The 25,432-nt window shown below is 34.0% G+C and overlaps 3 protein-coding genes across 3 annotated transcripts; all 3 read left to right on the forward strand.

Moving 5' to 3' along the window:
* The first annotated feature begins 1,467 nt into the window (after window positions 1–1,467).
* LOC140812687 (24-methylenesterol C-methyltransferase 2-like) lies at window positions 1,468–2,843 on the forward strand. The gene has a single exon (XM_073171035.1). It carries the CDS (start codon window positions 1,537–1,539, stop codon window positions 2,626–2,628), a length of 1,092 nt encoding a protein of 363 aa, XP_073027136.1. The 5' UTR covers window positions 1,468–1,536; the 3' UTR covers window positions 2,629–2,843.
* Window positions 2,844–16,245: 13,402 nt separating this feature from the next.
* On the forward strand, window positions 16,246–17,201 carry LOC140811118 (uncharacterized). Its single transcript, XM_073168991.1, has 3 exons — window positions 16,246–16,560; window positions 16,675–17,041; window positions 17,176–17,201. Exons 1-3 carry the CDS (start codon window positions 16,246–16,248, stop codon window positions 17,199–17,201), a joined length of 708 nt encoding a protein of 235 aa, XP_073025092.1.
* Window positions 17,202–21,503: 4,302 nt separating this feature from the next.
* On the forward strand, window positions 21,504–22,591 carry LOC140812620 (zinc finger BED domain-containing protein RICESLEEPER 2-like). The gene is made up of 3 exons (XM_073170938.1): window positions 21,504–22,216; window positions 22,329–22,365; window positions 22,464–22,591. Exons 1-2 carry the CDS (start codon window positions 21,539–21,541, stop codon window positions 22,362–22,364), a joined length of 714 nt encoding a protein of 237 aa, XP_073027039.1. The 5' UTR covers window positions 21,504–21,538; the 3' UTR covers window position 22,365; window positions 22,464–22,591.
* Window positions 22,592–25,432: the final 2,841 nt, after the last annotated feature.

Here is a 25,432-nt window from a genome sequence, read left to right on the forward strand (position 1 = left end):
CCAATACATCAAGGTTAAGCATAACCCCGTAAGGATGTATAGGATCTAAAACAGTTTTCCCATAGGGTGTTTGGTTCAAAGGAATTTGAGTTCTCCTTGCCCTTGTTCCCGCTGGGTGTGATCCTCCACCAGTATGGAAATCAGTCTGAGATTCTCTCATATTTACATTATGAGATCCCATACTTTCCCTTGGTGGTTCCTGAGAAGATGACCAGGTTATTGCAGGTGGTGTTTCACCTACTGCTGTGTTCATCTTTAGATCTACTACTTTGAGATTTGCGAAAGATTCCGCAAGCTCTTGTAGATCCTCTAAACCAATCCTTTCTAAAGTTGTCATCAGATGAATTTCTTTTCTGAGACAGACTTTATTAGATTGATCATCTTTTCTTCTTCGGTTAAAGGTTTTGACACCACTCTGGCCTTCCCTTGTTGATGTAACAAAGGTTCGGTACCAAATGAGGGTGGTAACCATCCTCCTGAAGTTCGTCTACTAGAACTTGGTTGTTGTTCTAGTTTCTGAATTCTTGTTTGAATATCCTTTAAGGTTACAAGAATTTCTTCTTGTTTCTCTAGGATTTTCTCAACTCTTTGAGGTACATAATATAGCAAAGTGCCATAACTTTGTACCGTTTTCTGGATCTCTCTAAGATCTGAAGAGAGCTTAGAGGAATCTGGAACTATCTCCAGAAACTTATTATTTTGAATCATAAGTTTACCTGAGATTTTACCTGAGGGTGCTGATGCTTCCCTTCCGGCTTCTGAGATCTAACAATAGTTAGATGCACTTGTTTATATTCCAAAATTTTGGAATATTCCTTGTAAATTATTTTTCTCGAACCGTAGTTCGGATTCATAATTTTTTCGAAATTCTCCTTCTCAATGGTTTAGTTACTAGTAATAATAAAATTTGTGTTTGAAATATATTAACCTTTCGCTCTGATACCATTTTCGAAAGCGTGGGATCAATTCTTTTTAAAATCAGATTAAAGGGTATAGTTGGTATTTTTGAATAGAAATTCTCTCACCAGGGATGTAGGAACAAAGTTGTTTTGAATTGGGACTGACCCCCAATTCTCCCAAATCTGAAATTTTGATTGACTGATTAGGACATTCAAGTTTAGTACAATTAATATAAAATATAAAATTTTAAATATTTTTGTTATTATTTAAATCTATCTATCCAACCATGGTTTTATTCATTATACTTATAAAGATAATGTATTTATCTTTTCAATACATGGTATATATGTCCAGTCGATAATAAATCACGACTACTTATTCAACCATCATATATGAATAAGTATTCATTATTCATCACTCAACATATATATCATATATTGAGTAGATTATGACACTGATAATAGCTGACGTGTTGCCAGGTGATTGAGTTAATAGCACCGGTGCAATGCACAGCGTGCACATAATAGGAACTCGACTACCCTCCTGCTGAATAAAGCTTCACTCACCCTTTGCTGCCCATTTTGCAAAGTTGTCCACTTTTTCTCATTTCTCCCCAAACCTTTTTTGCCGTCTTCAATGGATTCTCTCTCTCTATTCTGCACCGCCTCTCTCGTAGCCGGCGGATTGTACTGGTTCTTATGCATTCTCGGGTCGGCGGAGCAGAAAGGCAAGCGCGCCGTGAACCTCTCGGGCGGCTCTATTGCCAAGGAAAAAGTCCAGGACAATTACAAGCAGTACTGGTCTTTCTTCCGCCGCCCTAAAGAGATCGAGATGGCTGAAAAGGTTCCAGCTTTTGTGGACACCTTCTACAATCTCGTCACGGATATCTACGAATGGGGTTGGGGGCAGTCTTTCCACTTTTCGCCTTCGATTCCTGGTAAATCACACCGCGAAGCTACCCGTGTTCACGAGGAGATGGCGGTGGATCTATTGAATGTCAATCCCGGAGCCAGGATTCTCGACGCGGGTTGCGGAGTCGGTGGCCCGATGCGTGCGATTGCGAGTCACTCCGGGGCAAATGTTGTGGGTATCACCATAAATGAGTACCAGGTGAACCGTGCCCGGATGCATAACAAAAAGGCTGGTCTTGACAATCTGTGTGAGGTGGTGTGCGGGAATTTCCTCCAGATGCCCTTCGATGAGAACAGCTTCGACGGGGCTTACTCCATTGAAGCTACTTGTCATGCGCCGAAACTCGAAGAGGTCTACAGCGAGATTTACAGGGTTTTGAAACCCGGATCCTTGTATGTCTCCTATGAATGGGTCACCACAGAGTTATACCACGGAGACGACCCGGAACACGTGGAGGTCATCCAAGGGATCGAGAGGGGAGACGCGTTGCCGGGTCTAAGGAGTTACAAGGATATAGCCGAAGTAGCGAAAAGGGTGGGTTTCGAAGTGATTAAGGAGAAGGATTTAGCGAAGCCGCCGTCTAATCCATGGTGGACCCGGCTCAAAATGGGTCGGATTGCATACTGGAGGAACCACATTCTAGTTACCGTGCTTGCCTGGATTGGGATTGCGCCGAAAGGTGTGGTGGATGTGCACGAGATGCTGTTTGTTACCGCTGATTACCTTACTCGAGGTGGAGAGACTGGGATTTTCACTCCGATGCATATGATTCTCTGCAGAAAGCCCGAGATTAAGCTCGGTTCCAATTCGGATTAGGAGATATTGTAATGAAACTCGACCAAGATTACTCGTCCCGGACCCCAATTTGTTGCTGTTGGTGTTTCTTTTATATGCCATTACCTTTTAATTATCTGTTTCTCATGGGACTTCAAATTTAACAGCTTTATGGATTTTTCGAGTAATTTGTTCCTTTTATAGATAATCAAGTTTGCTTTTCTCTGATTTTTTCTCAAAGTTGGAATCTTGGACTATATTATTGCCTTTGGATTTCCTTAATTATCTTATTTAAGCAAATGCTTTGAAATCCATCTATTTTTATGTCCTATAGCTTGTGCCAACGGGATTAATGTAACCTGTTGACTGATTCCAATAGCCTAAGCTGTTTGAAATTGATTTCTTACATTCACTTGTTTCTGTGCATATGTTTGCGAGTTTCGTTTTCTTAGTTTATATTAGACACTAGCTTCTGACTGTTTGTAGATTGTCTTTTAGTTTGATACAATCATACAAATAAGCTATTGCGTGGACATGGCATGTGCCATAGTTAGCCGAATGACTCAGTATCTTTCAATTAGAAGATTCTTGGAGGGCCATTTGTGGTCCTGCGTACTCTGAATTTTTAAGACAGCCTGTAATACTAAGATGAAACGTAACTATTCTTGTTGTCTTGTTCATGTGCTGCAAGCTGTTATTGTGTAGATTGTCATTTAAAATGATATTCCCATGCAAATTGCTGTTTTTAAGTCTACCTGTGATAGTTTAAGAACCTTTTTGTTGATTAACTTCACCACACTCGTAGTTGAAATATGAGGTTTTTTTTTTAATCACTGGTAAAGATCTGAACATTTTGAGATATGGGATGTGTAAATATTGAATGATTATTGGCAGTACATATTTGTCGTTGGTGTTATCGATTTACATTGAAAGCGAAATTTACTGAAACGTGATCCAGTATCCACAGATTTAGCTTACCTTCTTTCATGGTAGGTAGATAACTTCTATCAGTGAAGAAAATGGACTTGTGTCTGAGTTTGAGAGGTGGGACAAGTGCATGTATTTGGATATAATTTATTTGCTACTGAATCTTTATTTTCGAGTAAAATATACCAATTTGTCAAGATTGGTGTCATGTGGCATGCTATTGATTGTTGATTAATAAGAGTTTTAGCAGATATCTGTGCATTTTATTAGTTGTAAAGTTGCAGTATCTGTGTGGATTCATCGAACAAGCATCATCATACATAGCCTTAAATTTTTATTTGCTCTTACCCTTTTTTTAATGTGGTTGAAATTGATGTAGATTGTGTAAGGTATGTGCTTATCAATAATGCTATAAATTGTGGTACTAATAAAGTAAGCTTCCATGCGCACACACATTCCATGCCAGTTGTCCAGGACTTTTATCTTTGGACAATATTTTATACAATTTTGTGAAACAATCATACGATCTTCTTTCATAAGCATAACAGTATTTGTCTTGAGTTAGAACCATTAGCAAAGTGATGGGAGTACTTAGGATGAAATATTGTATCGTACCGTACCGTATCGAAAATCTTATATCATATACGTATCGAAAATTTCAATATAAAAAAATTCATATCGATATCGTACTGTATCGAAAATTTCACTAAATATAACTAGCATATCGATTATATCGAAACTGTACAGTATACCGAGATTTCGGTATGGTATCGTATAATCCGTCTTATAACAAAAAAAACATTACATTTTAAAATTTTTATGTATTTATTGTTTTAAAATATTATATATTTTAATTTTTTTTTATATTTTTTGGATATTTCGGCATTCCGGTATATATCGAAATTTTCGAATTTCATACCATTACAGTACCGAAAAATTCGGTATTATTATCGTATCGAAATATTCGGTATACCGAAAATTCGGTAAATTAGGCATTTTTTCGGTACGGTAATCTCGGCATACCGAAATTTTTTATTTTTTCCCACCTTTTTCCCACCCTTAGGAGTAGTCTTCACATGCCAAATAAAATAAATGAATTATATTTGCAAGTTTTTAGGAGGGCAAATTGAATTCATACCACTAATCCCGCGACTCCTGAGCAACTACGTCAACTCAAATCCTTCACTGTCGCTCAGAGCACTTAACAACGTGAGATTTGCTTTGCACGTTTATTTCAAACGAACAGTGTGAGTACTCATCACCGTGATTCATTCCAGTTTAGGATCTCAGCATAAATCTGGGTTTCATGCCATAGAAAGAAGTTTTTCTAGTATTTAGCTCTCTGTTTGTAACTCGAACCTGAAATCTTGTTTAACGAGTAATCGAACGGCTTACGGCTCACATCAACATGCTAAAAATGTAAGTTTTTGATCAGTCTAAAATTCATCAGGCAATATTTAAATTGGCGTCCTAAAGGGATAGTTAATTTTCTTGCTACTATTTTTGTCTTATTTTAGTTTCCCATAGTGGGAAAAAAAAAAATAAAATGTGGAATTAGTATCATCTTGAACATGACAAAAATTTCCGAAATACAAATTTGAACTTGCGGAATTTCTTTGGAATTCTTGACAAAGAATGATCATATAATTTATTCACCAATCAGCGCATGGAACCGAATGATTACGCAGGAACTTATTTTTGAAGTGTTTGGATTGAAGGATCCTTCATCACATTCGTTTGACTATATAAATTCCTTCAGTTTAAACCAAAGTAACGAGTATAAATCATCACATTCTAAATCATTTAGAATTTATCCATTAAATTCAGTTCATAAATTCAATTTATTCCATCCAACGCAACATAAAAGAATTTTATTACGCCAAGCATAACGCTTGGCATCAAATGAATTTATGCAATATTTTGGAACCTTTATGTTATCAGAATTTAGGAACATTTACTTCCTCGGGTAGGTGTTTTATGTCTGATTTTTAAAAACAAGGCAATGCCCTTAGTAGTTCCCGACCCCCTAGGACCTAGATCAAGCTCTTGGGGCTAGTTAACGGGGATTTTTTAAAAAATAATATATTTTTAAAACTTATTTATTAAAATATTACAAATTCTAAAACATTGTGAAAATATTACAAACCGGAGTTTCCAGTTCCGGATTCTAATTTTTTTTTTTTAAAAGCTTAAATGCGTCACGTATTCATTCACACTGTCCCGACCAGAATCTGAGACAGACTGTCCCGGATTCTGAATCCGGGACAGCGTGTTGAATCTGTGACACAATTTCATGCCTATAAATTCCACCGAGTATTTGGCGAATTCATCCATCCTTCAGCTCAAGTTTCCGGTTTCGACATTCTTCTTTATCATCTCTTTTTTTTCTTCAGTCTGTGTCTCTTTTTTTTTGTTTATAAAAAAATCAGTGATTCTCTTTCCCTTATAAATTGCGTTGATCGTGTGCTTATCGGAATTCCTAATTTGATTTGATAGTTTTCTGTCGCATATCAGAATTAGAGGGAATTGCGCCGAGTTTCAGTAATTCAGAATTTGATTTGAGAGAATTGTGTTGAGTATCAGAATATGGGAGAATTGCGCTGAGTCTAAGTCGATTCTCTGTTTTTTCTTTCTACATTGAAATGTTTTTTGTATATTATTTCTGACAATGTTTGTAATTTATTGAAGATGTTGAACTCCGATAGCTGATATAATTATAAATTTCGTAATATCACATTTGAAAAGGTAATTTTAATAATTTTTAATATTTTAATTGTATTATTTATATTGTATTATTGTAATTATAATTTTTTCGGTTGCATTATACTATTTTATAATTTTGTTTTATTTTTAATATTAATTATGTTGTAGAATTACTAATACGAATACTAATAAGAAAGTAATAATAAATAAGAGTATGGAGTAAGTTGGGATATTCGTGCCGGAGAAGTGTTGTATTACCTTATTTGTAGGATCAATGATCAAAATTTGATAAATTTTACGTTAGCTTCGTATGAGAGTTTAACGTGAAAAATCATGTTGATCAAATCTTTATATTTTATCAAAAAGCTATATATAATAATCATAGTAAACAATCCATAAAAAATCCGACAGAAAAAGTATTTATGATATTTAAATGTGCAGATTTTAAAGTCATCTCCTTACACGAAAAAAATATATTTTAATATATGTGTAAGAAACTCATAATTAAATTTTGTTATAATTGTATACATTATGCCATTGTTTTTGGTGCAGACATGGATACTGTGAGAGCCTTACTTTATGTAGGTGGCTATGTCATCATTGAAGATGGTAGGGTATGATATAGTATCCCCGCGACAAAGCCGATTAAAATCTCTCGGTCTACTATATTTTCTCTATTGGTGAGTTATGTGCATAGCAAGCTGGAGATCGACCCATCAAAATTCTGCATCAAGTTGTCAACAAAATATTGTTATAGCTCGGTGGCTCGTTACATTGAAGAGCGTGTCTATATCACAGATGATGATAGTCTACAATTTATGTTTGAATTGCCGACAGTGGATTGCATGTACTTGTATGTTGATTCATCGACAATGTTACACAAAGTAAGTAATTACGATTTTAATGCAGTCATGCCAGTAATAACGCAAGGTTTGGGAACAGTAGGTTTGAATGAAGCGGGACCTTCTATGTATCACGCCGATGAAAAATCAGCTCATACATACTCTAAGATCGACACTGATCCTTGGGATCACCATATCACTGTTCACACTGAAGAAGACTATGCATGGGGGATGAATACAACGCGAGAATGAGATTATACTTCAGGGGGTTGGGATCATCATATCACGGTTCCATCGGGAATTGATGTTGCATGGGGTTCTAGTAGGACATGCCAATTGGATTTAAATTCATGGACTAATGAGGAAAATACCACAAATGTTAGACACTTTTATAGTTCTACTATGAATGCAAATATTATGAATCCGAGAGACTTACTACATGTTACTAATAATATATACGTGTCATTTTTTTTTAATTTTACTGTAATTTTAGTTTGGTTATTAGCTAATTCCTACCACTAATAATTATATTTGCCACTAGATCATTTTTTCTTAAAATATATCACTCATTAATATAAATCGAAAAGTACATAAAAAAACAAATTGAGAATAAGTTTTAAAATTTAATTTCACGTAAATATAAAATCCGTAATTTATATGCATATTCTAATTCCAATAAAACAATTAATATTATAATTATTGTAATTAAATTAAATATAGTTATTATTATTATTAAAACTATTAGGATTAAATTAAGAATAGGTTTTATTATTATATCACGTAAATATAACTATTGTAAGTATTGTAGATATAATATTATATCAAGTAAATAACTATTGTAATTATTGTAGATATAATATTATATCATGTAAATATAATTATTTTTTTAATATTAAGAATCCGGTGCAGCATTGCGTGGATTATACTATTTTTACAAAACTTCTCATTTCGCAACATTTTTAAAAGACTTTTATTAATTTATAATATTTATTAAAAAAGCCCGTTAAAGAAGGCCACCGAGGTAAGTGATGTCCAAGGAGGAGGAGTTTGGGACAATCTGCAAGTCGAAGATGAAAGGATGAGTTCTAATATTTGGTTCTAGGAGTCAGTAATTTCAAGATGATGCTATGGCAGTAGAGGTTGTGTATATATATATATACATATACATATATATATATAGAATCAGTGATAATCGTTGGATATGTAGTTGGAACATTAATCTTATAAAACATACACGAGTGATGATGATGCGACGAACGAAATAACGCAAAATGGTAGATTAAGGTGGAATATGACAATTCACACCTTAATGAAATATTTGAAAAATTGCTATTATGCAATAAGTAATTATAACTTTAAAATTTTACCATATTTGCACACACTTGATTTATATTTATGATTTTGTTTTTTAAAAAATGAAATCAATAAATGCTATTAATAAACTCGAATATTGGATGTTTACACCTGTCAAACACAATGTCTAGAACTTTGATAGGCAACAGAGTGAGGATGACTACTTTTGTCACTCGTCAGCTATGCCAAGCAGGACTCAGTGGCTACAACCAGAAATATTATATGGAAAAAAAATATATTTAATTTTTGTTATTATAAATTTTTTTATATCGAATATTTTCTTCCATTTCCCATCCACAGAATTCGTTCTGGAAATAAGAAGATGTTTGGGTAATTTGATTTGTCGGTACTTAAAAAAGTAAGAGGTTTATTTTTTTTTATTATTATAATAACACGTAACATCATATATAGGAACACATATTACAATGTTATTTTCAACTATAAATACTCATTTTTAATTTCATTTTAAGGATTTGATTTTAAAAGCAATATATATATATATATATATATATATATATATATATATATATGTGGATCTACTTTTAAATTACTTTTGGCCATGATTGATGTAAAAAACCTTTGAGCGAGTCTTTTGTCGAGAGATTTCACGGATCTTTATTCGTCAGTTGGTCAATCATGCTCATATTTATAATAAAAAGTAATAATTTGTACATAAAAAATATATAACTCAAATGAAAGATCGTTTCACGAAATTGACTTACGAGACTCTCGTAATAATTTTTGTAGAAAAACGTTTGGTATTTGCAGATGTCTCGACCTATTATTAGATCAACAAGATTCTTATTGTCATACGGTCTATATATAGATATAAATTAAAATTCGATATTAAATGAAACTAATGGTTTAATCGAGCAAATTATTACTTGAAAATGCAACAAAAAAGCGATCAAGTTCTAACACTAGTACTTTAATAAATTTCATATAGTCATTAAAACTCCGAACATCTCTAAACTTTTACGTGGTTTTTAAAACTAAGATCGAATATCATCACTTGACTTTTTAAAAATCTACGAAAACTTATTTCGAAAACCAACTAAATTTTTTTTCAACAGTCATTAATTCTCCTACTAAATTTTAATTTTACAAACAAAAAAATTTATAGTATTGTGCTTTAATATGGTGAATATCGGTTTATTTCATCCTATCCATGTGGACATTGCCTCCATGATAGGATAGATGTCCAAGATTTGTCAATGCATATATATGACCCACTTTTTTTTTGGAAATTGTATTTGTGACAATATCTTACCCGTTGAAATGAAGTGAGGGTAGTGCCCCACATGGGTAGGATCTCATCTACCGTGAATATCCATCAATCCAAAGTAAAGTCAAAGCTGGAAACGTGGTTGCAAACAAACGTTCAACGTACCAGGTTTAGCCATTTGCTAATTAAATTACATTCCTTGATACTAACTAATTAAAGTAAACTCATCCTAATAATTAAATTAATTTACAAGTTATAACAAATACTTGAGAGTGTGACACGTTACTTATATCCTTTTGACAAATTCAAACTTTTTATACAAATTATATCTAAGTAAGTCGGCCATTAATTATATAATAATCATACAATCAATGGAATACAAATCAAATAGACTAATATATTAATTATTCAAAATAGATAAAATATAAATAATAAAAGAATTAAAACGTGTAAGTTGAGAGATTTGGTGGAAAGTTCTCAATAATCATACATTTATATTTTTTATTTATCGGGCAAAATGGAGCAAACATTTATTATGTGTCATCGTTCTTAGTTTTTTTTATAATAATCTTGGCTTTATTTTTTTAACACACAAACTCATGTGAGACGTTTTCACGAATCAATTTTTTAAGATTGATTTCCAAGCAACTCGATTATTGAAAAAATATCAATTTTTACTTTAAATATGGATCGATATCGACTTACTCTTATTTTAATTGTGGAGGCAAATTTCAAATATCCAAGTAACAAGATGAATATTTTATTTAACTAATTAAAGATTTGACACGCTATCAAGTAGTGATATTTCATTGATGGTGCATTAAATATATCGAAACTCTATCGGGTATGACTAAGCTAAAATCAATAAATTAATTACCCATCTATCTTTCTATATATTATAAAATCATATTCACAAAGTGGAAGTGAAATATAAAATATAAAAATAAAAAATCAGGACTTCTCATGGACCACATCCTTGATAAAATTTGATCTCAATCGAAAATATTTTTACCCAAAAAGAATAAAATTTCCAAAACGAAATGAACTTTTTTTGTTATATGATAAATTTAATTAAATTAATTAATATACATACATATATATATATATATAGTAAGTTTCTTATGAGAAGGTTTCACAAATCATATTCAAAATAAAAAATACTACTATTAGCATAAAAAATAATATTTTTTCATGGATGATCCAAATAAGAGATTCGCCTCATAAAATACGAACTGTGAGACCATCTCACACACATATATATGTAATGTATTTATATAATTACAGCATATATATGTATATAATACTGTAATTACCATAATCATTAGAATTTTGAATTGAACAATTTGAGTTAGTTTGAATAAATATAATTTAATTGAATGTTACAATAAAATTACAAGGTCAATTTAAAGAAGCATTATGATAAAATCATTGCTAATAAAAATTATTCGAATTCATCGATCCAAATACAATCAAATTAATTTCAAAACATTCATATATATACTTTCAAATTACCTTACGAGACGTACAATCCCGAAGCAGAAACTATAATACGTACAACGATGAATCTAATTACGAAGAACACTAATAAAAAAAATTAAAATAAAGGGGAAAATTGAGTTTTAATTAGTCAAAATCAAAAACAAATTAATGCTCCAAACAAAAAAGAAGAAGCAAGCTTTAATTTGTTCAGTCAAATTGATCACCATAGCAATCCGCCGCCGATCGTTCACGAAACCAGCCGCCGACGAGAACCAGCACGACGCCGGCGAAACATCCCATCAAGCCGCGGAAATTCTTCTTCAACCTCTTCAAGAAAAAAGCTCCGCCGCCATCACCATCAGGCGACGCCATCGGCTGCAGGTACGCCCACGCTGCATGCTGCAGCAAAGGATCCTTGATGGGGATCTCCCGCCAGCTGTCTTTCCAACTCCATGTCGGAGACATCGAGCACGGCGGCGAGACAGGCATCAAATCCTTCAGGCTGGTGTAGCCCATGCTCTGAAAAGTAGTCATCTCAAAATCCCGACATTTTTCCATTGGAGAATTCAGGGAGAAACTGAGATCGAAGTGGTTGTGGGTCTTGATCAGTGGTTCCATCACTCATATAAATTGAAATCGGAATGAGTTTTCCGTTAATTTGGATTTTCTTGGGGGGCGAAGGAGTGTGTGTGTGTGTGTTTTTATGGAGGGAGGGGGGAAGAGGAGAAGTGTTGAGTGAATTAGGTGTGCGAGAGTGAGCAGAGTGGGGTCCACGATGGAGTTATTTGAGGACACGTGGTAGCGATTGGGGTGGACGGTGGTCCCAGACGCGTGGGATCCGTGGATTTAATTTGTCTCTAATCGATTATTCATGCCTTTTTTCAAATGTGTATTATTCTCCCAAAATTAAGAAACTTCACCACTCATTCCTTCTATTATGTTATTATTATTATTATTATTATTATTATTATTCATTCCCTCACATAGTACTAAATACATTGTTGAAATCAATAAATTATGAGAGTTAATCAATAAGTTATTTTGGACCACTATATAACTTAAAGATTTGAAGAGTTTTTGATGTAGCAGTAAACGCTCGATGTTTTATATAAGACAAAAATTTCTGTGAGACGGTCTTACGGATCTAATTTTGTGAGACAGATCTCTTATTTGATAATCCATGAAAAAATATTACTTTTTATGCTAAGAGTATTACTATATATTGTGAATATCGGTAGGGTTGATCTGTCTCGTATATAAAAATTCGTAATACTATCTCACAAGACATACTCTGTATATATATTATTTTTTGTCTATATATATATATATATATATAGATATATAATGTTAACAATCTGTATGATAAAAGACAAAAAATGGTGTCACGGTGATTTTTGGTTTATTTTTTTTAAAAAATATTATTTTAAATTTTAATTTCGTTTTTCACTAATTTTTACAATGATGACTTGACCTTCATTTAAATATAATAATTGAAAATTACAATAATACTTCATTAATTTTTACAATTGTTATGTTACTTTTAATTAAATATAAATCGGATTAATTCTAAAAAAAATCTGTATAAGCATACAATATGTGTATCGATATATTAATAAATATGATAATTGACATGCACATACAAAAACTAATTACCACTACCATATTTTCATATTAATTATATAAAAAAAATCAAATTTACTTTTACTAAGATATTGAAAAATAAGAAAATAGGAATTCAAAGATGGCGTCCTGGGAAAAAAAGAGAAGATAATCGGAGAAACAAATGTTAGAGAAATTGGACTAAATTGTTTTCGGGTTTGTATTATGTTCCTATAATTTTATTTTGAAAATATTATTAAAATAATATAATATTTATTGAGCAATTGAGGTGTTAGAAGGGTGATTAAGTTGTTTAATTATTTGTAAATATTTAGACAAAGGAAGTGAGCTAGGTTGGGGGAAGAGGGACAAGGGGGGACGGGTGCAACCACCTTCCCCTTTGGCTCTGTCCCTGATTAATGCTGTATTATTTTAAATTTATCTAAATACATATTTATTTAAGTCTTCCAAAAATATTCTTTTTCTTAGATTTTTTCAAAACAATTTTAAAAAATTAGATCGCCCTGACTTGTTTTTATACGAATTTCATTGAAAATATTTAAATATAAAATTAATTATATATATTTTATTATATCTCAAACATATTTTCATATACTATGCAAATTAAATATTTTCAGTAATATAGTAATAGATAGATATTATATATTATAATCACGATAATTACATTTATATAAATAACATTTTATATATCTATATCACTTTTATTGTTTCTCAAAAAATATATTCGTTACTGTGAAAATGATAACTATTTTATTATTTATTATAATAATTTAATTAATACGATTATCGGTACTACCATCAATATTAGTTTCATAACGATAATAATAATTATTAATTATATATATTGTCGATGAATAATAATAACCACTACTTTTTACTGTATAATTATTATTACAGTTCATATAATTTTGTTACTATATTTATAAATATTCTTGTTTTTATAACATTAATTATAAAAATAATTATTATAAGAATTTGCATAATTTTTCTTAGTGTTATGTATTTTTTGATAATAATTATAAAAAATATATTAACAACTTTTCAGCTATATTTACGGATTACAAACTAAACTCCAAAAAAATTTCAAGTTTAATTGAACATCCTTCATGTCTCAAACTTTGAACGAATAATATTTTAACCTAAAACACAAACTTTCTTTCCAATTCGGAGAGGAGATGACCATAATGACCGTAAAATTGTTGAGTAGGTCTCTTGTGAAACAATCTCACGAATCTTTATCTGTGAGACGTATCAACCCTACTGATATTCACAATAAAAATGAATATTTTTTCATACATGACCCACCCAAATAAGAGATATGTCTCACAAAATACGATCTGTGAGACCGTCTCACACATGTATATACCAGAATTGTTTGCATGCTCCTTTACAAATATATAATTATATAAGCCCATTAATCATTTTTAAATTAGGTAAAATAATAGATTAAATCATCCATAATATAATATATTGGCTCACATTATTCAAACTAGAAAAATAATATACCATTTACTTCTTAGACACGGAAATAATAAAAACAAAAAAACTTTGTCTTGTCTCGTTCGGACCGAAAAGAAGTGTCAAAGTCATTTCAACACGTAGCTATTGTACTACCTCACCAATATTACATAAACCTTGGAAAAAGCTATTAATCGGTAAACCATGTGTCATTGCATTAACCTGCCAACTGTTGGGTCGGCTTTGCATATGTAAATGTAGACCAGATCACGGACAAGGTTTGGACATGCCGGGCTCGGGTTGGCCCAACACCAACCCTTAACATGTCGACTTGATGCCGATTACGGTCCGGGTATGATTAAACATGGGTTCCGATTCGGTTCGACACTTTTATTTTTTTTAAGGGTCGGCTTTGCATACGTAAATGTAGACCAGCAGGCGCGCGTGTCGGCGCAGCTTGCGGAAGGGTGGCGCACACCGCGGCGCAACGTGCGGAGCGTCCGCACGCCGCGCGCACAGGTGGCTGCCACTGCCCGAATCGTTCGGGCAGCGGGGGTGACTGCCCGGGATCTTCTCGAGAAGCGTTCTGATTGGTGGGCTTGAATTGTTTGGGCCCATGGTGCAATTTTCTGATTTTTCAAAATTTTGGGTAAAATTGACATTTTTGAAAATTGGTTCAATTTTTATTTTGGAAAATTAATTTTGGGAAATTAATAATTTTTTTGTAAAATAAATAATTAGAATATAATTTTAATTATTTATGATAAAAATTAGTTTTTATAAGAAATTAATTATTATTGATTTAATTTAAAATTAAATAAAGGAGTTTATTTAATTTATTAAATTCTTTAATTATTGTGGTGGTTAGTGATATAATTATTAGATATATGATTGATCAATTAATTAAATTGTTTAATTAAATTGATGTGCATATTTGATATTAAATGCATGAAGGATGATCGAGAGCCTTGACCAATGTGTTAGGTGTATGTTAGGATATTTTACTGTTTTTATTCAATTTTATAATATTTGATATTATTAAAGTGGGCCTGGTTTATGGCCCGTTCCCACCACCATGAGATGTATCCCTTATGTGCCATGGCTATTCAAATGTAATAATTAGAAATAGTAGGAGATCAAGACTGGAAGATGGTGGGCCCGATGATCAAGATGAAGACATGTAAAATATTGGAAGCTTTTGTAATAAGTTGCATTTGCATCGCTGCATTCACCTAGGTTTGGACCAGGATCCATGTATGGGTCACATGGATCTAATAGTGTTGGCGATCGATCATCCTTATTTATTGTTGAATGTCATATTATGATATATGTGATATATAGTAGTATGCATGTATGTATATTATTATATAATATAGTTGCATGAATCCGGCAAGCATACAAACTCGTGGCACGCGATTTTTAAATTAAAATGATGAGACCATTTTAAAATTAAAATCTCTCATTTTGAATAAGATTCAAAATTTATATCGATCCGAAAAAGTAAAAATTAAAGGAGTTTAATTTTTCCTTGCCTTCCATCAACCGTGGTTGCATGTTGATCGCTACCCGCGGACAGTGTCTGGCTCATATTATTGGGGAGGCCTGTACGCCGAAAAGCTGTGACTTCCACCGGACATATGATGTGAATTGAGTGGAACTCCCATGACTTCGGCTCATATTATTGGGGGAACTCATGGCGACCGTCTACTACGATTCAATATTGATGGGTTGGTTTGACACGTAAAAATAAACGACGTCATATTATTGGGTCCTTATTAAACGTGAGGCAAAACACGTGGAGGTTGCATAGGGATGCAATTGGACTCTACCTTTTAGAAATTATAATTGGCTAATATTATTCGGGATTATAATTGGCTAATTTGACTCTACGTGCCTACTAAGGAAATACGATTTCCCTTTTTCATCAGAGGGTGGTGGAAATGTCAAAATAGTAGGAGGGTAATTTATAAAATGAAATCCATATTTTATATCTTAGAATTATTTTAAAATTATCAGTAACATTTATCTGTTTTCATTTTCAGTATATTTACGATGTCTACTCGTAACCCGCTTTCAATCATTCTCGATCAAAACAAATTGACTGGCCCTAACTATCATGACTGGTTTCGAAACTTAAAGATTGTTCTGAACTCTGAAAAGATTGCGTATGTGCTTGATAAGAAGCCACCTAAGGAGGCGGCTCCTAATATCAGTAGGACTGAATTAGCTAAGCTTGAGATACATTGGGATCATGATCTCCAAGCTAAGAGCTACATGTTGGCTTCTATGTCGAATGAACTTCAGAGGAGATTCGAGGAGGCGGTGAATGCTGCTGACATTCCCCTTCATCTGAAAGAATTGTATGCTGTACAAACTCGTTCAGAAAGACATGCGACTGTTAAAGAACTCATGACTACACGCTTGCGAGAGGGGACTTCGGTCCATGAGCATGGTGTTAGGATGATTGGGCTCATCGAGAAGTTGGTGGGACTCGATTTGGTTATACCTACTGAACTCTCGACTGATATTCTCTTGATGTCTTTGCCTGCCTCGTTCGATGGATTTGTGGTTAATTTTAATATGAACAAGCTTGAGGCCACCCTTGAAGAGTTGGTCAACATGCTTACTAATTATGAGGCCACAGTTAAAAAGGAAAAGCCTGTTCTTCTAGTGGGTTCTTCGTATGGTACGAAAAAAGGAGCCCCAAATAAAGACAAGAAGCGTTCTGCCCCTCCAAAGAAGAACAAGCCCAACAAAAAGCCATACAAGAAAACAAATCCGGGGCCCACAAAGCCTGACAAGTCAGAACAAGTCTGTTTCCACTACAACAAGCCTGGACACTGGAGGCGTAATTGCGCGGAGTATCTTGCCCAGAAGCGTTCTGGCCATGGTATGTTTTATATTGAAGTTAATGTTTCTATTAATTCCTTTTCTTGGGTATTGGATACCGGATATGGTTCTCATCTATGCAATGATTTGCAGGTTATGGGAAGAAGCAGGAGACTTAGAGATGGTGAGACCTTTCTAAGACTAGGAAATGGAGCAAGAGTTGCTGCCACTGCCATTGGAGACGTTACTTTAATTTTGGACAATAATTTTAAGTTGTTTTTTAGAGACGTTTTATTTGTTCCTGAATTGGTTAAAACATTATTTTTATTTCTATGCTTGATAGGGATGGTTATTCTTGTGTTTTTGCTAAAGGTGTTTGCAATTTATACAAGAATGAATGTTTGATTGGAACCGGAGAATTAACAAACGATCTCTATAACTTAAAATTGAAAAATATTCCGTTAAACAATGTCCAAGCGCATACAAAAAGAACAACAAACAAAATAAAAATAGAAGATCCAAATCCTGCACAAATATGGCACGCTAGACTAGGTCATATTTCTCAAAAAAGGATGCACAAGCTAGTGGGAGAAGGCATGTTCGATTTGTCAGACATAAATTCTCTACCAACTTGTGAGTCCTGTTTAAAAGGAAAAATGACTAAAACTCCATTCAATGGAAACGTGGAACGTGCGCATGGTCTACTGGATTTGATCCACACGGACGTTTGTGGCCCGCTAAGTGTTAGCACAAAATTTGGGCATTCCTACTTCATTACCTTTACTGATGACCATTCGAGGTATGTGTACGTTTATTTGATGAAACACAAATCTGAAGCATTTGAAAAGTTCAAAGAATTCAGATCTGAAGTAGAAAATCAGTTAGAAAGAAGTATTAAGGCACTTCGATCTGATCGAGGTGGAGAATACTTAAGTGCTGAATTTTTGGGTTATCTAAAAGAGAATGAGATTCTCTCACAGTGGACTCCACCAGCAACACCACAATTGAATGGTGTTTCTGAACGTCGAAATCGAACCTTGATGGACATGGTTCGATCTATGATGGGATTCACTGAATTGCCTATATCGTTTTGGGGCTTTGCGTTTGAAACTGCGGCAATGTTGTTGAATAATGTCCATACAAAAGCAGTAGATAAAACACCATATGAGATATGGATGGGAAAAACTCCCAAATATTCTTACATGAGAATATGAGGATGTCCTGCTTATGTGAAGCAAACAGTGGGAGACAAATTGGATAGTAGATCCATTTTGTGCTACTTTGTAGGATATCCAAAGAATTCTGTTGGATATTATTTCTATCATCCAAATGAAGCAAAAGTGTTTGTTTCAAGAAATGCCACCTTTTTGGAAAAGAAATTTCTATTAGATAGAAAAGGCAAGATGATTGAACTTGAAGAAATTCAAGATACTCCATCAACTATAGAAGTTGGACCCATTTCCCAAGAACCAGTAGTTGAAGTACAAGCTTCTAGAATGTCTGATAGGGTTATTAGACCACCTGCAAGATATACGCTTCTTCATGAACAAGGCCATGATGAGTCTTGTGTTGGATGTGATCCAATGAATTTCAAAGAAGCATTATCTGATACTGATTCAACCAAATGGCTTGAAGCCATGCAGTCGGAAATGGACTCTATGTATTCAAACCAAGTCTGGACATTAGTGGATCCACCTGAGGGAATCGTTCCCATAGGATGCAAATGGATCTACAAAAAAAAGCTTGGGGCGGATGGGAAGGTAGTGACCTTCAAAGCAAGACTGGTTGCAAAAGGTTATACTCAAAGGCAAGGAGTTGACTATGGGGAAACTTTTTCACCAGTTGTTATGTTTAAGTCCATTAGAATAGTACTAGCCATAGCAGCATGGTATGACTATGAGATATGGCAAATGGATGTAAAGACTGCTTTCCTCAATGGAGACATCAAATACGAAATTTATATGTCTCAACCCGAGGGATACACATCAGTAGGAAGTGAGCATAAGGTATGCAAACTTCAGAGATCAATATATGGCCTCAAGCAGGCATCAAGGAGTTGGAACCTCAGATTTGATAGCACTATCAAAGAGTTTGGTTTTGCTAAGAATCCTGAGGAACCGTGTGTGTACAAGAAAGTTAGTGGGAGTGCAGTGACATTCCTAGTACTTTATGTTGATGATATCTTGCTCATTGGGAATGATGTAGGATTATTGCAATCAACTAAAGTGTGGTTGGCCAGTAAATTCTCCATGGAGGACATGGGTGAAGCATCTTATGTATTGGGAATACAGATCTATAGAGATAGATCGAAAAGAATGCTGGGACTCACCCAAGCCACATATATCGATACCATTATAAAACGATTCTCTATGGAAGAGTCCAAGAGAGGATACTTACCAATGTGTCATGGTATTACTCTATCTAAAGCGATGCGTCCCAAAACTGATGAAGAGATAGAGATGATGACACGAATTCCATATGCTTCAGCCATTGGTAGTATCATGTATGGTATGATATCGACACGTCCTGACATTGCTTATGCTTTGACAGTAGGGATGTAAATGAGCCGAGCTGTGCGCGAGTTTTTCGGATCTCGGCTCGTTAAAAAGCTCGTTCGGGCTCGTTCGTTAAGCTTATCGAGCCGAGCCCGAGCCTTATTTTGGGCTCGACAATTTTGTTGAGCCGAGCTTGAGATTAATGACGTTCGGCTCGTTAGCTCGTGAACATGTTCGATAATAGGTTCGTGAGCTCAAAATTGAGCTCGGCTCGTTTAGCTGACTCGTGAGCTCGAGCTCGGCTCGTTTAAGTGGTTCACGAGCTCGGGTTCGAGCTCGGCTCGTTTAGGTAGATCGTGAGCTCGAGCTCGAGCTCGGCTCGTTTAAGTGGTTCACGAGCTCGGGTTCGAGCTCGGCTCGTTTAGGTAGATCGTGAGCTCGAATTTGAGATAATTAATGAGTTATAATATTAAAATAATTATGTATGATAAATAATAATAAATTAAAAATTAAAAATCTATACATATTATAAAAGTGTGAATTAAGGTCAAAGTTTTTCTATTGTGTATTGTCAACTTTGTCCTTAGTTTGTACATACAGAAAAAATTTAGTAAGGATGTTTTTGTCAAATCATTATTATGATAAGGACAAAATTGTCAAACTACATTTATGTTAGATAATGATCAAGTTGCCAAAAAAAGCTGAAACTTTAAAATTCTTTGATTTTAATTTTCTTGTAGATGAATTAAACAAAGTTTTTTCACAAAAAATATTAATTGAAAAGATTGAAAACCCAAAATATATTGGTTTTATTTGCTTATAGATGAAGTGAAAAAGAATTTTTTCACAAAAAACTTAATTTGTAAATTTTTTTCACAAAAAAGTTAATTTTTAGAAGATTAAAATAATAAAATTCTTTTGTTTTATTTTCTTGTAAATAAAATGAAAATATTTTTTCCACAAAAACTTAATTTGTATAATGATATGATGTTAAATATATTTTATTTTACTTTTTGGGATATGAGCTTCTCAAATATAAGTTATTAGGTTGGATTCTAATAAAATTATATCAAAAATATATATTTACGCTCATAATATCTAATTAAAATTTATAAAACAGCTATATGTATCATATTCAATCAATATTTCATATAATCTAATAGCCTAATATTGTTAAAAAAACAATAGATCTTAAAAGTAGTTGACAGCACTCCTTGAGATATGAGACCCAACTTTTAGAACATTATCCAAGAGTTCATCTGAAAGTATATATTTTGGGATTCATTCATTTTTCAGTAGACTTACTTGTATTGATGATAGTACCCACTTTACCATTCTGACTTAGGAGAGTAGGTTTGAAATTTGAGACTTACTAAAGATGCTTATCTCCCACTTTTCCTATAAAATGAATCATAATAACAAAATTGAACACAAATCAATTAACTTTTCTCATATATGCGTGAATTTTTCCCCTATGAAATAACGAGGACCACGTTTATTCAAATAGGCTAAGTGGAATGAAAACAATTGTTCATTTGACTTGTTTTCCCCCTTTTTTGCAAGTAAGCGCACAAACAGTGTTATGATAACAATTATTTTTCTTCCAACATAACATATCATTTATGCACTACATAATTAAAAAAAAATCGACATAGCTCCACTTGTATAACGAAGATGTATTTTTATAAAGATGGATATAAGTAAATCAATTATAGATTTATGTAATCTGAAATGACAAATCTTTGAAGGTAAATTTTTAAAATTATTATGAATAAATCTTTACAAAAATTATTCATTATTGCTCAATATTTCTCTTTATGAGTTATGATTGATAATAAGAAATATCAAATTTATTTGTTTTTATTTGCTTGTAGATGAAGTGAACATTTATTTTTCACAAAATATTAAATTGAATATGATTTGTTTTATTTTGTAAATCTATAATCTTTTGAATGAGTTATATATGCAAGAAGTATCTACCTGAACTTTATAACATAAAGAGGTTGTTGAATAATACAAGTATGGGTGAAGGTAGTTTCATGAAAGATATGGTTAACAAAATGAAGACTAAATTCGACAAGTATTGGGGTCACTGTAACTTGTTAATTTCTATGGCAGCTGTATTAGATCCAAGGAATAAGATGAAGTTGATTGAATGGTGTTTTCCAGAAATCTATTCTGAAGTTGATGCAATTGAGAACATCGTTACAGTTCGTGAGACATTGCGTTTGTTGTATCGTGAATATGTTGATGCTCACAAAAATAATGTTGCTGAAAAGGATGTTTCAGGTGATGCTCAGAAAGAAAGTTCTAGTGTTTCAAGTATTGTTAGTGCAAAAGGAAAGGGTAAAGTAAGGACAGCATTTGCCAACTATATTAAGAATGTTGATAGTGTGGAGCAAGTGAAGTCTGAACTTGAAGTGTACTTTGAGGAAGGGGTTGTATTGTGTGAAGAAGATGATGAATTTGATGCATTGTCATGGTGGAAGATGAACAACTTAAAGTTTAGGATTTTTTCAAAGATGGCATGTGATGTACTATCAATTCCAATAACTTCTGTCGCTTCTGAATCGGCTTTCAGCGCTGGTGGTAGAGTTATTGATTCATATCGTGCCAATTTGGGAGTGGATACGGTTCAGATGTTGCTTTGTGCAAAAGATTGGTTACGTGCCCGGTACCAAGTCAAGAGAAAAGAAAATGTAAGTAAATTGATATTTAATTTAATTGTATCTTTATTAGATATGTGTTATTTTCTATTAATTTAGGTTGGTTAATTCTAACATTTTGAATTTTTGTGCTTGTATGTAAAAGGAAAATTCGGGGCTTAAGGAGATTCATTTGAATTAAGGTCATTACCATCGAATGTTTATCATTGAATTGGTGAAGTTTGTTTGTTTGTTTTAATTTAAATATCTTTTTTGTTTTATCTTGTTGAATTCCTATTAGGTTGTTGAAGTTGGGTTCACGAGGGAGCGAGGCAAGAACAGCAAGCTCATTCATGCTCTGGTAATTCTTTTATGTTTTATGATGTTGAATTCTTATTTGGTTGTTGGGTTTAATTAAGTTGTTTTTTTTCTTATTTGATCATTAGAAAAAAGAACCGATCCCAAAGAAACTTATTTAATTAAGTTGTTTTTTTCTTATTTGTTAACGAGCCGAGCTCGAGCCGAGCCCGAGCTTCAAACCAAAGGCTCGTAACGAGCCCGAGCCGAGCAAATAGTTTAACGAGCCGAGCCCGAGCTCGCTTAACGAGCATGTTTAACGAGCCGAACCCGAGCCAGGCTCATTAAACAAGATAAACGAGCCATTAACGAGCCGAGCTCGAGCCGAGCCCGAGCTTAATAAATTCCGAATGAGCCGAGCCCGAGCTTCAAACCCGAGGCTCGTAACGAGCTCGAGCCGAGAAAATAATGAAACGAGCCGAGCTCGAGCCAGCTACTGCTCGGCTCGGCTCGGCTCATTTACATCCCTAGCTTTGAGTGTTACAAGCAGATATCAGGCGAACCCTGGTCCAATGCATTGGAAGACCGTGAAAGACATTCTTAAGTACTTAAGAAGGACTAAGAATTTGTTCATGATCTATGGGGGTGGAGAATTAAAATTGGAAGGCTATACTGATTCTAGCTTCCAATGTGATGTAGATGATTCGAAATCGACCTCTGGTTTTGTATTCATGCTTAATGGTGCGGCTGTCTCTTGGAAAAGTTCCAAGCAAGACACCGTTGCAGATTCCACCACTGAAGCTGAGTACATTGCTGCATCTGCTGCAGCGAAAGAGGCAGTTTGGATGAGGAATTTTGTCCAAGAGTTGGGCGTTATTCCTAATGGAGTTGATCCAGTCCCGGTGTATTGCGACAACACTGGTGCCGTTGCGCAAGCAAAGGAACCAAGGTCTCATCAGCGATCCAAACATGTACTGAGAAAATTCCACATCATCCGGGAGATTGTGGGAAGGGGAGACATATCAGTCGAAAGAGTCCCCTCTGCAGATAACGTTGCCGATCCACTTACGAAGCCCTTGCCAGGACCATTGTTTGAGAAGCATCGCGAAGCAATGGGATTAAAGTTTATGGGTAGTTGGCTCTAGGGCAAGTGGGAGATTGTTAGAGTAGATGCCCTACAAGTCAACTGTGGACTAGGGATTTTATTGACTCAAGTGTAATAAACAATCTTTATTTTAATATAATTCATTATTTCATGGTTTGTTAATTCTTTATCTGTATACCCATGTTATCAAACATAGATAAAGACCTTGATTATACTTTAATACAAATGAATCGTAATTCGATGTTGAAACTCGTTTGTAAATACTGTATGATCAAATTCGTTCCTAGTCGATTCAGCCGCCTAAAACATGGATAAAGGTCGCTTGAGCTCGAGACTAGCATCTGTGATGTTGTGTACTGCGTTTCTTAGTAAGGGCATAGAGATGTCCAAACATGCAGATGGGTAGTCATATGATGATTATACCGAACAACCCTCCCTCGGACTTTCCAGTGGTTATCATTCATCGAGAGGATAAGTCTGTGGTTACGATTGTACACCATTAATCCTTACGACCCGGGACAACACCGAGGCTCTATATGCTAGGGCTGTGCTTTGACTCGTTTACCGGCTCCAGGAGAGTCATCAGGTGGCGAGGTTGGGTACAGTTGCGACACATATAGGAGCCAGTGCATTGTAGTCGGGGATTCACCGCTCACCTACGGGTGTGGATATCCTATGTGATCTAATGAAATAATAGTGCATGGAATCTCTGGCCAGAGTACGAGATGTACGTTGGAGAAGGAGTTCTCCAAATAGTACAAGTGATGCCACTATTATAGTTATCACATAATTATCGAATTAATATGCAACTCTCGATGAACCAATGGTTGTAGATTCGATAGGGATATATGAGATGAAGGGACTGTACTGTACGTTAATCATAATCGACTGGTTCTTGCAGGCACTATCAGTGATACCTAGGAGATCATGGGGCGATGCTACTAGACGCTCTTACCATGATCCGATGGGTGCAATCAGAAATGAGTTCTGACATTCTTGATCAAGGTGTTGATGAAAAGAATGGGGCTAACTAGGGTAAGCCCGAATAAAGGATTCTGCCCTGAATCACAAAGAGTTGTGAACCCACGGCTAGCTGTATCCCTGAACCATTGAGGGTCACACAAGTACTGGATTGTTTGTTCCCGTTGAGAGAATAAATTCAAGAAGTTGAATTTATATTATATAGTAAATTCAAGGAGTTGAATTTATGATAATTAAATTTTGAGAAAATAAATTCAAGGAGTTGAATTTATAAAATTTGAGAATTTAATTTATTAAACTCAAATGTTGGGTTTATTAAATATTAAATTTTGGAGGTGATGTAAATTCAAGTTGTTGAATTTATAATTTAAATAATAAATTCAAATGTTGAATTTATAATGTATTTAATTTATTAAGCTCAAAAGTTGAGTTGATTAATTAATAAATTAAAAATGGTGGATAATATGTTTAATGGGCTTGTAGGGGTACACGTCCAACATATTAAATAATTAAAGTTTTAATGGGCTTTGATTAAATTAATTAAACTAGTTGGATTAGCCCAATTAATTAAATCAAGCCCATTAATGTTAATTATGTAATTATTTTATTATTTTATTATAAATAATACCTTGAAAGTTGAAACCACTAAACCTAGCCACCACCAACCAAAATTACGTGAGCCCACCTCCAAAGGAAAAAGGATTTTTGGCCACCTCTTGAAATTCCTTTTAGGGTTTGAGCCGTCTCTCATAATTTTTTCTTCTACGAAAAATCTCTTTCACATTCTCTAGTGCAATTTGAAAGAGGAGCATACTATCTAGTCGTGGACTTGATAGGAGGATTTTATCGAAGAAAGTTCGTAGGAAATCAACAAGAGCTAATCCGTT

The sequence above is a fragment of the Primulina eburnea genome, chromosome 14, assembly GCF_022965805.1.
Source record: "Primulina eburnea isolate SZY01 chromosome 14, ASM2296580v1, whole genome shotgun sequence".
In the NCBI taxonomy this organism is placed as follows: Eukaryota; Viridiplantae; Streptophyta; class Magnoliopsida; order Lamiales; family Gesneriaceae; genus Primulina; species Primulina eburnea.

Bases quoted from the DNA above. Each gene is read 5' to 3' on its own strand.
- LOC140812687 (XM_073171035.1), top strand. From the start codon at position 1,537: ATGGATTCTCTCTCTCTATTCTGCACCGCCTCTCTCGTAGCCGGCGGA.
- LOC140811118 (XM_073168991.1), top strand. From the start codon at position 16,246: ATGTCTACTCGTAACCCGCTTTCAATCATTCTCGATCAAAACAAATTG. The intron at 16,561-16,674 runs GTACAAACTCGT...CTCATCGAGAAG, and splicing joins ATCTGAAAGAATTGTATGCT to TTGGTGGGACTCGATTTGGT. The intron at 17,042-17,175 runs GTAATTGCGCGG...AATGATTTGCAG, and splicing joins CAAGCCTGGACACTGGAGGC to GTTATGGGAAGAAGCAGGAG.
- LOC140812620 (XM_073170938.1), top strand. From the start codon at position 21,539: ATGGGTGAAGGTAGTTTCATGAAAGATATGGTTAACAAAATGAAGACT. The intron at 22,217-22,328 runs GTAAGTAAATTG...TGTATGTAAAAG, and splicing joins AAGTCAAGAGAAAAGAAAAT to GAAAATTCGGGGCTTAAGGA.